The sequence below is a fragment of the Artibeus jamaicensis genome, unplaced genomic scaffold (assembly GCF_021234435.1).
Source record: "Artibeus jamaicensis isolate MK-2021 breed Jamaican fruit bat unplaced genomic scaffold, CSHL_Jam_final contig_373, whole genome shotgun sequence".
NCBI classification, from domain to species: domain Eukaryota; kingdom Metazoa; phylum Chordata; class Mammalia; order Chiroptera; family Phyllostomidae; genus Artibeus; species Artibeus jamaicensis.
This window is the reverse complement of record NW_026521807.1, coordinates 1,612,700-1,629,896: the sequence shown is the minus strand read 5'-3', so window position 1 is coordinate 1,629,896 and position 17,197 is coordinate 1,612,700. Positions and strand designations below refer to the sequence as shown.

At 42.3% G+C, this 17,197-nt stretch overlaps 1 protein-coding gene across 1 annotated transcript in view; it reads right to left on the bottom strand.

The window, feature by feature from the left end:
• Nucleotides 1–17,197, bottom strand: part of CRHBP (corticotropin releasing hormone binding protein) — an 84,736-nt gene that overhangs the window by 4,612 nt on the left and 62,927 nt on the right. The window contains exons 5-11 of the mRNA XM_037143731.2: nt 16,363–16,459; nt 13,195–13,314; nt 6,762–7,108; nt 6,357–6,450; nt 5,832–5,989; nt 4,255–4,465; nt 2,401–2,549 (exon numbers count right to left, since the gene is read on the bottom strand). Coding sequence (XP_036999626.2) covers nt 2,401–2,549; nt 4,255–4,465; nt 5,832–5,989; nt 6,357–6,450; nt 6,762–6,842 — 693 coding nt within the window. The 5' untranslated portion in view covers nt 6,843–7,108; nt 13,195–13,314; nt 16,363–16,459. The remainder of the gene's footprint in view (nt 1–2,400; nt 2,550–4,254; nt 4,466–5,831; nt 5,990–6,356; nt 6,451–6,761; nt 7,109–13,194; nt 13,315–16,362; nt 16,460–17,197) is intronic.

The window sequence follows — 17,197 nt, the reverse complement described above, 5'->3', positions numbered from 1 at the left end:
GAAAGGAAGCAGGTGGGTACATATGATTTTAAAGTGCCTACTATGTGCTATTTCTATGCCTAAGTACTTTACACACAATTTCATCAAATGATGAAATAAAGGGTTAATTAGCCTCTCTGTGTACAGGGCCCATGTTCTTGTATGAAGAATTAAATAAGCCATTTCCAGGTAAAGAAAAAGAAACTTAACTGCCTTTCCCTTGAGTAGAGAATGTCCAGAGGGAGCATCTCCTAAGACTAAATTTCCCACTTGGTTCTTTAGGTTCCAAATTTCAGCAGGTGATGAAGGGAAAGGGCAGGCTCAGGAGAGGGAGATGGGACATAAAGACAATGGGAAGAAGCAGAAGCTAAAATGAAGGGAACACAACAAAGAAACAAGAAAGCTGGTGTCCCTTTTCCTTGGCGTTCAATGACTTTTTTCACTTCTTCCCAAACCTCTCAGCTATTCTTGTAATCAAATGCAAAAGCTGAGTTGTATAGGGACTCCTCTGGGGTTCAGCTCTTCAAAAGTGATCCCCTAGAGTTCTTTGTTGAAGTTCTAGTTCCCTGGACTCAGCCACCATCATTTCTTGTCTAGACCATGACATTGGCCCCCCACATGCATGCCTTGAACCGCTCTGGCCCCAATGGTCCATTCACCACATGGAAGCCAGATAACCTTTAGGTAATCCTCTTTCTTCCCCCCTTGGACACTGTTAATTAATTTGCTCATGATGTCACAATTCCCAACCCCCCTCATCGCACCTGAGCGCAATCAAATGCGTTATGTCACTTCCTGCCTCAACCCCTGCAGTGCCCTTGAGTTTGAGAATAAACTCAAACTCCTTAATGTGACCTGCTAGGCTCTGCACACCCTGGCCCTGCCCATCTCCCTGACACTGCCTCATATCACTCACCCTCACCTTTCCTTCTTTCCATTTCTGGAACCCCGCAAGCTCATTTCTGCCTCTGAACCTCTACACTTTTGTTCTCTCTGTTCCTGGTTCTTGCTGTACCTGCTAGCTCCCTCTAACCTATCATTAAAGTCTCACTTTAAATGTCTCCTCAGAAGGTTTCTCTCCTGACCCATCCTATCTCAAGAAGATCCCCATCCCTCCTTCTGCTCCCTTGTCCCTAGTCACTGTCTATCACGGCACTCCATTCATTGTAAGGCACTCACCACCAGCTGAGATACATTACATGTTTGCCTGTCATAGGCCACGGGAAGGCAGGTTTCATGTGAACAGGATCTGTTTTGTTTATTGCTAATTGCCAGCATCTAGAATAGCACCTTGCACATGGTGAGCACTCAAGCAAATAATTTGCAAAGAAAAAGATGCCCAGAAAAATGCAGACTTTAAATTTTTTAAAGGGGAAACACAAAGATTACTCCTAGTAGCCAAGAACAACTGAAGGGCAGATCTTCCAGTCTGGTATCACACTTGCCATCTTCTATACTGTGTATCAGGAATGACGTACAAACAATCTCAAGCCAGTAAGGCTGTGTCAGAGACACCCACTTATTCTGGTCTTTACCAAAGAAATATTCTACCACTGAGGTCCAAAAAACCAAAAATGAAATTTAAAAAAAGCACTGGCCCATGAATTTTGGCTTTAAAGGAAATTAGATATACTCCTATTCTTAGTCCTGGTCCTATTTGGCTTTCCCTGAAATCTGTCTGATTAGGAACTATGACTGTCTTTGGTGCCAGCAAATACATGAGCTATCTTAACCTCAGCATATGATAAAGTAAAAGGAAATGAGGATGACTCAGAGGGAAGAAGCTACCAGTGCAAGTAAATCTGGTCAAGCTCAGCATTCATTTTAAGATCCATATAGAAATTCATGGGAAAACAAGTTGATGGAGAATCTCAACTAATATTTGTTGCAAAATGTATTGAGTTAAATGTAATGCAAAGAAAAAAACCTCTTCAAAACTTTACTGTATTTTGCCATATAAAAATCCAATTTCCTATTTTATGCTACACTTAGCATTTTTTTATAACGCAGCCAATGAGTTACTTCCTTCATGTCAAAAGAAAATTCCAATACTCAGAAAAACAGCTGTGTAGATGACTCACACTAGGTTCTGCTAGGAGAGAATTTTTTTTAAAAGAGGCAAGTACAAGAGAGTTCAATTGTAATTATATGCCACGCATTTACCAATTGGAAACATTTCTTTCATCACAAGGAAAGTATTCAGTAGGCACAGGAAGACCTGAGCATGCAGCTTGCAGCATAATGGGAACAGAAGCGCGGTTCAGTTAAAGCAGCGAGATGCACACAGGTGAGACTTCACTGTCAGACAAGAGGCCATACTAATTCCAGTTCGCTGATGTCCACGTTTACGCTGCATGATTACTTTTGCTTTGATGAGGCTGTGGCTTTAGTAAATGATTTGAAAGCAAGTATGCAACTCACCTTTAGCTGCAGGCCATTTAAGTGTCCCAAGGTGACATCAGATATTTTGATCACCACAGGATAAATTATGGAGAAGCTGCAGTTTCGATGCTGATGTGGAACTACCAGGGTGAACCTTCCATTTGGGGTCTGGGAAATGACATTGCAGGCTTCGCAGAAAAACAAAAATCATGTTTTCACTACTTGGTAGTCTGTTTTTTATAGACATTTACCCTGTCTTTATTCTAGGCTTCTATTCATGGTCTAGGGTCTTGTGGCTTGGAAGAGAGTACATTTCACAAAGGCAATTTGGAGGTGAGAAGGGGCTGGGGAATGAAAATCGCCAGTGATACATGGACACTCTCAGAGAGCTATAGGCTGCAGGGACTTTTAATCTCAGGGTTCAGCAATCACAAGGCATAAATTCATAACCAACCATACAATAGTGGCTGCTAGAAACTTTAGGAACACTTCAGATAATTAGGGCCCAAGTTCAAGCTGGGGGTCTAGAATAATCAAGGCTTTAAAGATGGGCCAGACCTCAAACCCTGTCTGCCTGAAGCCCTCGTTCATAGAATTTGTGGTCATATGTAATTGTTTAAATGATAAAATAAACAGTAAAACCCTCACAAAATAAGCTGAGAAAAAGTAGAAAGAAAGCAGGCTTATACTTGAATAAATATTTGCTGGGGAAAAAAAATATTTGCTGGGAGTTTAGGGGTAAGTTGACCAAAAGATAAATTTTAATGTTTAATTTTCTCCCAAGAATTTCTGAAATTTTTTGTTTTGTATATCAAGTCTAGACTTACAAATTTATTCTTCTAGCTATGAAACTAAAAATGTGATAATTTGTACCTTCTTTTTAACAAAATTTCTGATTGATGAGACTAGGTTAGAACTACCTCTTGCCTTCTTCCACACTTTTAATTCCACTTAATTTCAGAAAGAACTGAAATTCCTTGATGATTCTAGAAGGTTTCTGATTTATAACCAGACAAAATAGAAGAAATACATTTCATTTTTTCCCTCTAGGATTATTCTGCTTCAGTCCTCAGAAACAGCCTCTTTTGAAGGCTTCTTTCAAAAAAATTACGAAAAAAAAAATAAAACAAAAAATCTAAAGCTCAGTCAATACATTATTCTTTGGCAGATCAGGCCCACTTTTTGACCACATGAAGTTTTAATATTATCGTATGATACCAAAAATAAGGTAGGTTTTCTTTCCCTGAAACTAATTGTTTTTTCTTTTAATGGGAGAAAATAGGCAGACAAATGAACTCATTTTGATTAAGATCATGTATTTTAGAGCAGGGCTTTCAGCTTTTTAGCATCTATGTGCCTATCCATCAACAGTGGACATGCACTGCTGCATATTCACTGTATTATAGTTCACTGGGAGGGCTCTGAATCAAGGCAGCTTGGAGGTCCCGGTCCAACCTCCCGCCGAGGCGTGAAAGCTGTTTAGCACACCACAAACACGCAGCCTTTCGGCCTTTGCCCAAATATCTAAAGTTGCAACTTTGTATCTGATCCCTCAAATTCATCCCAGATGAGTGGAATGATTTGGGGGGATTAAAGTTTTTCACTGAATGTATTACCTTAAAAGATCAGAATAAGACATTGAAGAAAAAAATTGAATTCCATTTCCCATAAAGTAGTATCCTACCTAGCCTGGGAAATAAAATGAAAACTGTGATTTGATTTTCATAATAACAGAAAAAATTCTTTTGATCATTTCTAATTACAAAAGAATTTCCATTCAAATCACTCCTCACTTCAAATTTCTTAAGTCCGTGTAATAAAACTGCCTTTGAAAAGCAGATTTGAGCTCCCTCCCCATCATGCCTTCCACCTGAGAAGACAGAGCTCACTTACGAAAGAGGTTGGGGTCTGTCCTGATGGTCAGTGTGAACCCATTTCCTGGTTCTTGGACCCGGAAGAAGATCATGGCCACGTTCTGGGAGGATCTGATGCTCCTTCTGCTAAGACCGCTCTCACAGAAATCTACGTACCGCTCAGTCGTGGGGAGAGGATGATCCTGGGAGCTGGGGAACTTCTCTCCCTTGAGAATCCAGCCATCGAAGACCTTCCCACAAAACAGAGACAGGTGAGCACTTCCGGCCGCGCCTCGGGTCACAGGTGTGACCGATGGCCTGCACTCCTCTGCCCCACGCTTTCCACTTGTACCTGTCTTGACTGTGAGGGTTATTTGCAAGTAACATCATTAACTATTTACTGCTTTTTTTCTTTATAAACCTAAAAGTTTCCAGAATAAGTAAACTTTATTACACTTCAGCCACCTTGAGAAATCAAACTACAGACAGTGTACATTTTTATCCTGGTTATATTTTCCACACATCCCAACTTCAGAAGGATTTCCCAGAAGTAAAATTTGGGTTTCAGTTCTTCTCTTTTTCTCATTGAAATATGAACAAAATAGCTTTTTAAAAAAGAAAAAAAAACAAAACTGAAGCTGCAATTTGACCTACCTGCCAATACATGCCTGTTTTCCTCATTTCTAACCCTTACCACATATCAAAATACCAAGAACTGCTTCAACACTCAGACAGCGATGGCTGGTATATCACTTAGGACTTTCCCCCTTCACATGTTGAAGTTTGCTGTTGGACAAAAGGTCAAAGTCTACTGGCTTTACTCTTAAAATCACCCCAGGTCTCCAGTTGAAGGAGTTTAATCTAGTTCACATCAGCAACGCCAGTTACAAATGACTTCACCGGACCAGCGCCTGACAGGTTCAGAAATAATTCCGCTGTGGAGGTCCTAGTCACCATCTTTTTTATTGGACTGTGGAACTCCATCAGCCGTCCCCAGCTGACCTATTTGACTTCGGAAGAATGACTGCGATAGGGAGTGTTGTGAGGTTGGGGCCTGTCCCCCTCTCCCACCTGCCTCCGACCAGATTCCCTCTCAGCGTCCCCAGCAGCAGCCTGCACCCTACTGCTCCAAATGCGGGTCACCCAGACACTGGAGACAGCCCTTGCGAACCTGGAACACCTCCACCGGGAGAGGGAGCAGCTGGAGCAAAGCGGCTCGGATTTTAGACCTGCGGGCTGGTCCCCCACCAGCACCCGCCTGCTCGGTGGACCTGAGCGCTCGCGGGGTCAGTTTGAACATTTTCACCTGCCCCACTGCCCCAGATTGTAATACAGCACTTAGCGACTCGAGTTCAAGTCTATAGTGGCGTCCGACCCCAAGAGTGCACAGAGGGGATATTAAATCGGCCCTTGCCGGTGTGGGACGAGGTCATGGGGTCGCATGGGGCCCCGGAGTGTGCCTCTCCCACTCTGGCACCAGCGAAGCGTCTCATTAAGAGAATCCCTGGCTCCCCAGGCTCGGCTGCGGGCGCTGGGTGCAGCACCCCTGCCCGTTCTTCCTCCCGTGCCCCTGCCCCGGAGCGAGCAGCTGGGGCTGCTCTGCCTGGGACGCCTCACCTTCAGGAAGTCCCCTCCCTGACAGTCGATGGAGACCAGGTCGTAGTGGATGGTGATGAACTCCTCGGGCTCGCTGATGAAGAAGGCGGCGCAGTGCAGCTGAGGTTGGTCAGCAGTGAAGGTGAACTGGCCCTGGAGACTCAGCATGTCCAGGCACCCTGAGCGAGGGCAGTAGCGGTGGGGCCAGACTTCTGGGGCTGCAGCCACCGCGCAGCGCCAGGTCCCCCTCACCCCCAGCGGTCCCTCCCAGAGCCCTCTTTTCCAGGTTTGCAGCTCCCTAGTGCCCAACTCCCAGCCTTGGCTGCACGAGGGCACAGCCCCGCGCCCCAGGGCACATCACCCCATCTCACCCCTTCGCTCCTCGTGGGACCCCCTTCGCAATGAAAATCACGCCCCCGGCAGTCCTCGCCAGCCCCTCCACAGCGAGGCCCCGGAGCCTCCTTCCCTCCGCGCAGAGCCCAAACCTCCCCACACCCCCATCCCCGCTGCGCTGCGCTCGAACCAGCCGGGCAGCCCCGGACTCACGCAGAGCTCGGCGGTAGAGCTGTTCCCCTGCCAGCTCCCGCTTCAGGTCGGCGCTGAAGAGCAGGAAAGGGTCGTGGTCGCCGGTTTCCCGCAGCTGACAAGGAAAGTGGGTCAGTTGGGTAAAGTTCAAGGGATGGGGAGAAGGGGACCAGGAGCAGGGCACCCTCTCTGACTGACAGCAAAGAGAATAGTGATGGGATCCTTTCCATCAGACTAGGGTATCCTCAGTGGGCAAAGGAAAGGGGGAAGCAGGAAAGAAAACCAGTCTGGGGAAAACCAGTACAAAAGACGGGGAAGAAAGCGCTAACCCCAACAAAGGCAAGAGCCTAGGCAGCCTGCTGGCCCCACTCAACGTTGGACACTTTCGGACAGGAGGTGTGATGGGTCAGTCCTGGGATCACTCACCTCTAGGTATCGGCTCTCCCCTCTCAGAGCCACTAGGAATATCAGCATGAAGTGACATTGAAGTTTGAAGGAAGGAGACATGCTGGCCTTGTCTCTGCAGCTTTGCTTCCACACCTTGTCCAGGCTGAGAGCTGGAGGCTGGTAGGGTCCCTTGCCGGGTCTCTTTTATAGAGAGCGGTGAGGAGGGAAGGCTCTCTGCTCCTTAACTGATGGGAGCTCAGTAACCATAGGTTACCCTGTCTCAGTGACACAGTGTGTGGTGATGACGAAGGTCCAGCACTCATCCCAAATCTTCAGAGTGGTCTAGCATTATTCACCAAAAATGATTTCAGGTCTATTATAACTTTCTAAGTCAGAATGTGGGAGGGACAGTGAGGCAGGGACAGAGAATAAAGGAGGGCATTTACTTGGCCTGGCAAATGCTGAATTATCTTCTCCTGTGGGTATTCAGGGGATTTTGGGTTTTGCGAAGCAAAGTGACAGTGTTACACTCATGCATAAAATACCCACACACACAACCTTCTCATGCAGCCTTGTCACATAACCTTGGATGGACTCATGCTGAAGATTGCCAGAAAGCATAGTATTTATGCAACAGCTCATGCCTCTCAGAAAGAAACTTGAGGCATTTTTAGCTCCAAAGGGAAGCTGAACAGAGGCCGAAGTCTGATCCTGCAGAATATTGCAATAATGTGATTCAGTCTTCCTTTCTGTCCCTTAGTCTTTGCTTTATCTTGATCCAGTTTCTTGGAAGCATATCCTTAATAGAAAGCTACATCTGGCGTCTGTGGACACCTGCATTTCAGCTGAGCTTTGTCACTTAGCTTGAAAGTACACACGTCAGACACACCCCTGGGCCAGCTAACTGCAACCATGGCCACAGCATCCATCCAAACCACCGACTGATGAAATCATTCCACTTCACACCTTCAGAACCTGGGTTAATACCCACGTAGGATGAACTGCCCCAGTGCTTAATTAAAACTGCTTATCAGCCAATTTACAAGGCTAAACAAATGACTTAGAGGTCCAGAAATAAGTAAAGAAAAAGCTTATCTCTGCTAATTAGAGATAAAGAGAATTGCTTCTCCTTTATGTCCACAATAGTAGGAAATGTGGGGACACACCACATTTGCTTTCCCACACTTTTTCAATCTATGTGCTTAGCAAAGCAACTACAAATCCTAAACACTTCACTTTGTTTTACCATTGCCTGACAAAAAACATGGCTTTCATTGTTATGAAAATTGTTACAAATGATGAGATGATAATAGAGTTCTAAATCGAGGAAATGGTTCTATCTTTAGTTTATAAATACTCAGAATTAAGCAATAATTTACCTAGAGGTGTCAGAACTTAATATTTTCATATTTAAAACAATTCTGAGCACTGAAAGAACTGCCCCTTAGTTATTTAAATAAGAGGGCTTCCTGCCATACTCCAACATTATAATCAGTCCTTAGACCAGAGAGCATGAGAGGAACATTTCCCCAGAGGTCATGAACACTGGCCACCATGTCTTTCTCCCCACCCTGGGATTGTATAGATGTCTGCATTTTAGAGACAATATAAAGAAAGCAAAGAGGGTATAAAGAAAGATGAGAGAAATAAAAAAGAAAAATAAATGGCTTAATCCCAACTTTCTTGGCCTCAAACATGCCAGGCCAACTTCAGGTACGTCTCTCACCAGTTTGTGTCTGGAGGGAACCTCAGGCACAGTCATCCCATGTGCCACAGCCCAGTCTCCTTTCACCTCAGCCTAGCCATGGCCTTGACCTGCTCCCAGGATGCCACCAAACACTCAGCTTGGAGACCCCTGTTTATCCCACTTTGGGGGTCTGGCTTTATTAGCATCACCATTGAGATAATACTCTTCTCCAACCTCCCTCTCCACAAACACACAGACACACACACGTATAAACTCACAGACAACCATAATGTCCCTAATGTGCATTCATAATGCTCACTTCTCAGGAACCACATACAGGAAGAGCTGGGGATGCAGCAGAACAAACATAACCACAGATGGATAACATCCTATTTTACACAACAGCCCATGATTTATAGCAAATAGATGTACTTTATTCACACCAAATCCTATGTGGGGAAATTAATGTGTACTTTCTATTTGCTTGGCAAATATCTATTAAGCCAGTGGAAACGGCATTGTGGTTTTATGTTTGGTTTGGTTTTGTTTTTAAGAGTAACTAAAGGATGGAAACTAGAATCTATGGGGAAATGAAGAAGATAAAGTTGGAAGACAAAGAGAAGCCCGGCAGCCATTCTCTATGAGCAAAGGTGTTAAAAATGGGTGAGAGCAATGGAAGAGTAATTTGGATCAGACAGGAGCCAAAAGTTCCTGAATAATAAGTAGGTCTCTGTCTGAGGACCGAACATAAATTGTGTCTGTGAACTGATTTAGTCATTCAAACAACTAGGTTAATAGTTGAGAGCTATCTGTTTGATCGAATTGACTGGTTATTGTGAAATACATTTTTCGGAAACTCAGAGTCCCCAATCTGCTCTTGGAATGTTCACTTCCATTTTCTGCACACAGATTAGTTTCCCTTTGTATTTTCAAGACAACCTTTCCAATGCTGATTTAATACAGTCCGTGATCACTGATTTTTTCCCATCCAACTACTAACCAGGCCCGACCCTGCTTAGCTTCCGAGATCAGACGAGATCGGGCGCGTTCAGGGTGGTGTGGCCGAAGACTGAGCACTGATTTTTTTCTTTAGGTCTTAAACTTTGTTAGGCAGGGTTAAGACATTCTTTTTGTTAGGTAAGATGAAGACACTTTTTTCCTTCACAAAGCTCCAGTGCAAATTGTCACCTGTGTTAAACCCGAAGGTGGAGGTGGCCACACAGTATAGGTCCACATTCAGTCCATGAGTGTGGGGTGGGCAGGTTGTTAATTGTGCTGAGACTGAAGAGGCACAGACAGGGACCGAGCAGTCCTCCACATGATCTGTGATGTGACTGTGACAGCCAGGTGTCTGCTCATGGACTGATGCGTCAGAAGCACCTGTGAGAACTACCTAATCCCAAATCTCTTTCTGTTTAGGGTTGGTGTCAAGGCCCCTTCAAATGTTTCCTGTCTGTAATAGTAAACCTGGTCTTTCATTAACAATTTCAACAGAGAACACCACCAATCCTGGCTTTAGAAAACCTCCCTTCTCCCTTTCCTGACTGATACGTTGAAATGTTGGGAAATGGGACACGGGACTGAGTGTTCTAAGAAATAAATCAAGATAACGGAATAAAACTCATTGTAGTCAGCTAATAACAATAACAACTAACTTTCAGTTGTTTTTAAGATGATTTGCTCCTTGAATGAATTTAGCTACTTTTTAATGCAACCCTTTTAAACATAATTTATTTTTCACATGAGTTTGAGTTGAAGGAGGAAGGAAGTAAACAAATATACTTGGGGAACCAAGATGAGTCAGCCTTTGAATTAAACCCTCAGATGTCACTCATTTTCAACCCAAATCCATCATATGCTTTTGCTATGGTTAAGACCACCAGCAGTACTAGACATTAGGGTTTGGGGGGGTTGCAAGTGACTGATAACAAATTTAAATGTAAGCAAAAAGGGGAAACACCATCAGGACACAGGGACGTCTTCAGGAATACACCTGGGGGAAAACAGGAAGCAGGGGCTCCAATCCCACTCCCTAGTCCCTCTGCATCAGGCCCCCCTTTCCACTCATCTTCAGTCTCTGTGGCTGTGAATCAGCCATCGATAATTCCTAAGCTTTGCATGTTTCCAGTTGACAAATAGAAATACCCTGAACCAATGTTCTCAGAATCCCCAGTCCATGAAACTTCACGGAAAAGGCTCCTAGGCCAGAGCACAGGGTCTTGTCCTAACATGGCTGTTTCCATGACTGCCATGTGGGTGGAGAAGAAAGAAGCAATTTCCAAAAAAAGGGATGCTAGAGTCACAAAATAATGGATATCTTCAAAAGAGCAAACAATAACCATAAACAAAGGCCCTGGTTTAGTGACCTCTTCAATTATAAATTTTCTCATCTTTAAAATTTTTTTATCACTGGGAATTATTGCAGGAATTAAATACTACATACTGTATTTTTGGACTATACGCCACCCACCCACCCCCAATTTGGGAGGAAAATGCAGTAACGACCCTGCTTCTGCCTCCTGTGACCCTGCTCTACCACCTCCCCCTCACAGTGAGCCAGGTAATCTACATTTGGACTATAAGACGTACTCCCCTTTTCCTCCCAAATTTGGGGGGGAGAAGGGAAGTGTGTCTTGTAGTCCGAAAAATACAGTGTATCCTACATAGAGAATAGCCTTAGATGTAGCTATTATTAAATTATACCAATTATAGTATGTTTTTATTACTGGGGCTTTCCTTCTAATGGTAATTTGATAAGAGGGCGTGCATAGCATATGATTTTTATATTATTATTAAAGTAAAATGAATGGCTATTAGAATATTAACAGATTTTAAAAGCCATAGAAAAAGAGAAAACTAAGTTAAAATATAATTGCAGAACTGCATTTCCAAAAGACTAGCTAGGAACGGGCCCCATTAAACATTATGTGCCTTAATGGACAGTGCTTAGCTGCACCAGAGAGAAAAGCTGAAACAGAGGGAGCAGAATCAAGAACATCAGGGAAAGGGAAAGTCAAAGTTATAAATCAGAAACAGAAGATAATTAGAAACTGCCCAAAGAGAATAGTATTTTGACTCTATATCAAGGGTTGTTGCATGACATCATCTGTTAAGGCCCTGGGGACACTGGGAATAAGAAAGCAATGATTTGACAAAAAGGTTTCCAAACAAACAGTGATAACAGGAGGAAAGAATAGAAATGAAAAGATCCACCCAGATTATCACAATGAGTCAGAAACAAAGTCTAGACTAAAAAGATTCCTTTACACCCAGCCAGGTAATCAATCCTTCTTCAAAGAAATCAGCCCTGGAAATTAATTCATAAAATTGTATTTTAGGATTTAAAAGCTAATCAGCTAGGAGCAGAAGGGGAGGTGGTGCTGGACAGAGCAAGGTGCATCTCAACTACAGACTGAGCATCATTCATGTTTGTGCAATAGCTTCCTTGACTTTGGAGTGACATTGTTATCTCAAGTCCCTTCTGGCTTCCTCTAAAATATGCCATGACTAACATCTAGCCAGTAGATCATAATGAAATGCCATTTAATAATCCCTCACTGCCTGCCTCAAGGGGAAAAGGACAGCCGGGGCCAGAACCGTTGGCGTGTTTGTCATTAGGCAGCGGTGACGTGCATCGGCACGTAACGCCAGCCTCTCCTCTGACGGAAGAGAAATGAAGTGTAAAGAGTCTCATTTCTTAGTGCCTTAGAATAGATCTAGAAGAGAAAAGCCTGCCAGTTACGTGAAGTGACACGAGAAGCTCTAAATAAGGAAAGCAACAGAAAAAACTGCAAGCTAGGCAGTGGGTAGCTATCTATGTTGCCTTCTTAGCTCACTTATGTGGGACCCCTGCGAGAGGCCAGCCTGCTTCCCCCTCAGCCAATTTTTCTTTCATTGCTTCTTTTTTCCCCTCCCTTCCTCCCTTGCTGTCTTCCTTTCACAAACTCTAAGCAACAGATTTAGCTGCCCTATACTCACAGTATTTTATATACATATGCCCAAATCAGAAATTAATAAACACTGCTCCCTTTTAAATGATTTTTCCATTTTGAATTATTACTACTGTGCAAACAGAACAAGATTCCTTTAAAGCATTTAAAAACGGAAAGGCCATCTAATGTTGAAGAAATTACTTTTGGGCCAATATAATAATTATATTGGTGTTTTAAAATATTCGTGTTTAAATAATTTGTGTTTAAATAATTTGAATTTAAATAATTTGTGTTTTAAAATCTTGTGGTATAAAAGTCAAACTGAACACTAAGCAACTTTATGGTTAAAAAATAAGCATCCAGAGCCAATTGAAAGAACTTTTGATAGCTAAAGCCAGAAGAATTTGAGTAACAAAATAAAGTATTATTAAATTATACCCAGTGTAGAAAATAAATTTCCATATTCATACACATAAATGACTGAATACATTAATAAATGGGGAGAAGAGACAAATCTCCCATGCAGAAGAACCCTAAATAGGCTGCTATCAAGGAAGGGGTGCATACTTCTCACCCCTTAAATATGGGCTGTGCATAGTGACTCCCTTCCCAAGAGCACAGTATGGGAAGGGAGTGGAGGCAGTAACTTTACAGCAGAGAAACCTGACGCACGTTACCTCAGCCAATGCAAGGCCAACGTCAACAGTCATAGACACTTTGCTAGTTGGTACCCTTAATATGATGTGATGAAAATGGCACTTTGCCTCTGTGATCTTTTTTTTTAAAAACCCATAACCCAATCTAACCATGAGTAAAACATCAAATTCCAGTAGAGGGCCGCCCTATGGTGTACCTGAGCAGTGCTCCTCAAAACTGTCAAGGTCATCACAAGGAGAGTCTGGGAAACTGTCCCAGCGAGGAAGAGCCAAAGGAGAAATGACAACTAAACGTTGTGTGTATCTTGGATGGGATCCTGGAACAGAGAAAGAACATTAGGCAAAAAACAGAGGAAATCTCAATAGACTATGGACTTTATAATAATGTGTCAATATTGATTCATTAATTGCACCAAAGGTACCGTACTACTGTAAGATGTTAATAATGAGAGAAACTATGTGGGGTATATGGGAACTGCATACTGTCTATTCAGTTTCTCTCTCTTTTTTTTTTTAGGGTAATATAGAATTTGATTTTTTTTTTATTGTTGTTCAGTTACAGTTGCCCTGCCTTTTTCCCCATTGCTCTCCCCTGCCTGTCCCCCCACCACTCCCACACTCAGTGCCGCCCATTATCCATACATGAGTTCTCTATTCCTGTTCCTCAGCTTGACCCTTCCCCTTCTTTCCCATTACCCCCCTCCCCGCTCCCCTCTGGTCACTGTCAGTTTGTTCTTTATTTCCATGTCTTTGGTTCTATTTTGCTTACTTGTTTGTTTTGTTAGGTTTCGTTTATAGGTGAGATCACATGGTATTTGTCTTTCACCACCTGGCTTACTTGAGTTAGCATAACGCTCTCCAGTTCAATCCATGCTGTCGTGAAGGGTATGAGTTCCTTCTTTCTTTCTACTGCATAGTACTCCATTGTGTAAATGTACCACAGCTTTTTCATCCACTCATTTACTGATGGGTACACTTAGGCTGTTTCCAGCACTTGGCTATTGTAAATTGTGCTGCTAGGAACATTGGGGTGAATAGTTTTTTTTGAGTAGGTGAATCAGGATTCGTAGGGTATAATCCCAGCATTGGGACCACTGGATCAAAAGGCAGTTCCATCTTTAATCAAAGTGTTCTTTTTAAGAGTCTATTAATAAAATAAAGTCTCTTAAAAAATAGGCCCTGGCTGGTGTAACTCAGTAGACTGAGTGTAGGCCAAAGGGTCACTGGTTGGATTCCCAGTCAGGGCACATGCCTGGGTTGCAGGCCAGGTCCCCAGTAGGAGGCACATGAGAAGTAACCACACACTGATGTTTCTCTCCTTCTCTTTCTCCCTCCCCTCCCTTCTCTCTAAAAATAAAATGAAGTCTTAAAAAAAAGAAAAAACAAGCGTCCATATATGGGCTTCCCAACATCCAAGTGTATTTGATATTTGCCAGGCAAAACCCAAAGAAGTTTTATCTCTAGAATTTCTCAGGCATTTTCTTCTGTTCATTAAAAAATTACCCCTTAATTCTATTCATACTTACTTGTACCTTGTTTTTTCCTCAGCCTCCTTTGTTCCTCTCCCTCCCCCTTCACAGGCTGCAGAAATACCCCTCGCTTAGGTCACTCCTGATTTTCACATCTACTGATCACTTCCATTGTTTTTTGACTTCTCCATATTGACAATTTTCCCTTATCTTATTTTTAGAGCTTGTTCTTTTGGTTTTAGGTGAACTTGACTTTTTAAGAGTCAGACATACTAAATTTGAAAACACTGAAAAGTGAGTTAAATCCCAATGTTATTACATCTTATTTCACCCTTTATATTACACATATAAATTTTTGAAACCAAATTAAACAGTTGATTTTGTTTGTGCTTTAAACACTGGAAGGACAGAGTAAACAGACAAAAAAGCTAGAAAGTCGTTTTATTTAAAAACCTTTTTTTTCTCTAAATCTAATATATATAGTTCTAAAGAAGGAAGTCATTTGTCTGGTATATATAAAAATTTGCACTTAAAGTTATTGGCTATGTTTTAGGGAGGCAGGAGGGTATGAGAGACAAAGATGCATATTCCAAGATTTTCTTTACAAAAATGAAATTATAGTGCATCTACTAATTTGTAATATGATTTATTTGTGTCATATATCACAGACATGGTTTTGTTATTAAATATACTTTCCCAACATCACTTAAATGGTTGCATGGCATTCTATTGACATACGTACTTTATTTAACCAATCCTATTGAACATTTCTAGTGTTTCCAATACTTTACTCCTGTAAACAAACCTACGTAGAATATTTAATCCCTTATTTTGATTCTATAAACTTAAAACTAACTACTTCAATGGATTTTTACCATGGGTTCTCAAAAACAATATCTCTTTGGGTCTGGGATCAAGGATAATAAATCAACAGACCATTGAGAAGGCAGTATTGTTATAGTACTGGAGAAGAGATCAAATACTTTACATAAAGTCATGAACACTCAAAATCAGAGGTCTCCCTCAATATTCACTCATTGCTCCTTTCCAATTTAGAAGAGAATTTGAAAGAAGTAGATGCATGAGACCAGACTGAGCAAAGAGGTTGCTTCATTTATGGTGGATTTTGTGTGGCTACATATGGCATCTCATGGCATACTCTTCCTGTTTATAAAGACCTCTGGGTATTCAGAGACCAAGAGGGGTCAAATTAATCTCAATGATGTGTCAAATTAGTAATCATATTAATTCCATATTGTCACCTGCTCTTTGGCAGTTTTAATAAGCCACATGTTAAATTGATTATGCAAATTATCTTAGGCAAATTAAAACATCTGTTCCACATATCACCATATTTCAAGGTGAAAGTCTTCCTGAAGGTGAGTTTTTGGTCCCGCTAATATGATATGTCTTTTGACTACATTGTGCTTTGGTTTGTAAAGCATCTAAACTCAGCATTGGTATCTTTCTTTTTTTATTCCTCATATCAGGATGCTGCATTTCCAGAGCATTGACAATAAAGCTAGTTGGTTTTTCACACAGTACACATTGACATGATCCATAAAAATGGGAATAAAAAATATGGCATACCTAAAAGAGATTTACTTTTTCATTTCATAGAATAATGTCATAAAACCACAAAGATAAGGGTGGACACACTAGAAATCATTCCAGAAGAGTCCAACAGATCATGTAGGCTTTGAGAACTCCTGGAGGCTTGTTTACTCATTTCTCCCTTTTAGTGAGACCACCTACCTTTGAATTCCTTATAATGCCTTCATTTTTTCTAGCACCATCAGTTCTTGGTTGAATTTTCAATAAAGAAGGATGAAATACATGTTAGTAACTTTAGTTTATATAGGAATAAACTTGGGAGCTTGTAAAAAATATACTCACATAGTAGGACTGGGGTGGAGGCCAGGAACCATTTTTAAGCATTCAAGGTGATCCTGTTGTACTGGTCCATGATCTGTGGTGAAGGAAACCATTGTGTCTAGGACAGTTAAGAGCATGGATATTAAGAGTGTTACGTCTCCAGGTTTGAATTCCTCCCCTGCCACTTACTCCCCCTGTGGCCCTGAGCAAGTTATTTAATGTAACTCTCGGTTTCCTACCTATAAACTAGGAATGCTAGGCTACACATTGTATGCCTTAAACTTACACCATGTGGATTTGTTAGGGGTTTCAGCCAAGATGGAGTCATAGGCAGAAATGCTTTGCTTCCTCACACAATTAAAAGAAGGATAACAACCTATTTGAAAATAAAGAACGAGCAGAACGTTCAGAAAATCATTTGCATGGAAGTCCAACATCAAAGGAGTTAAAGAACACTCACCCAGACTGGTCGGAGGGACAGAGATGGGCAGCCTGGGCAGAGAGGACATGCGGCAACACAAGGCAGTGGACCAGGTGGTCTCACATTCACATGCAGATAAGCCTGGAGCAACGCTGCAGGAACAAGATAGACTGTGCAACCCAGGGTTTCAGCATAGAAAACTAAAGACTCAAAACCCCTGGCTGGAAACATTCTGTGGGATTGCTGTGGCAGGTGAAACTCCTAGTCTCACATGAGAGTCTGAGAGCTGGTCAGAGAGGCCCACAGGGTCCTAAAACATACACAAATCTACCCACCTACGAATCAGCAACTGAAAGGCCACAATCCACTTGTGGGAAGGAGGAAAGTGACAGAAAGTGGGATGAGAGACGAGCAAGCAGCATTGTTCCCTCTCTG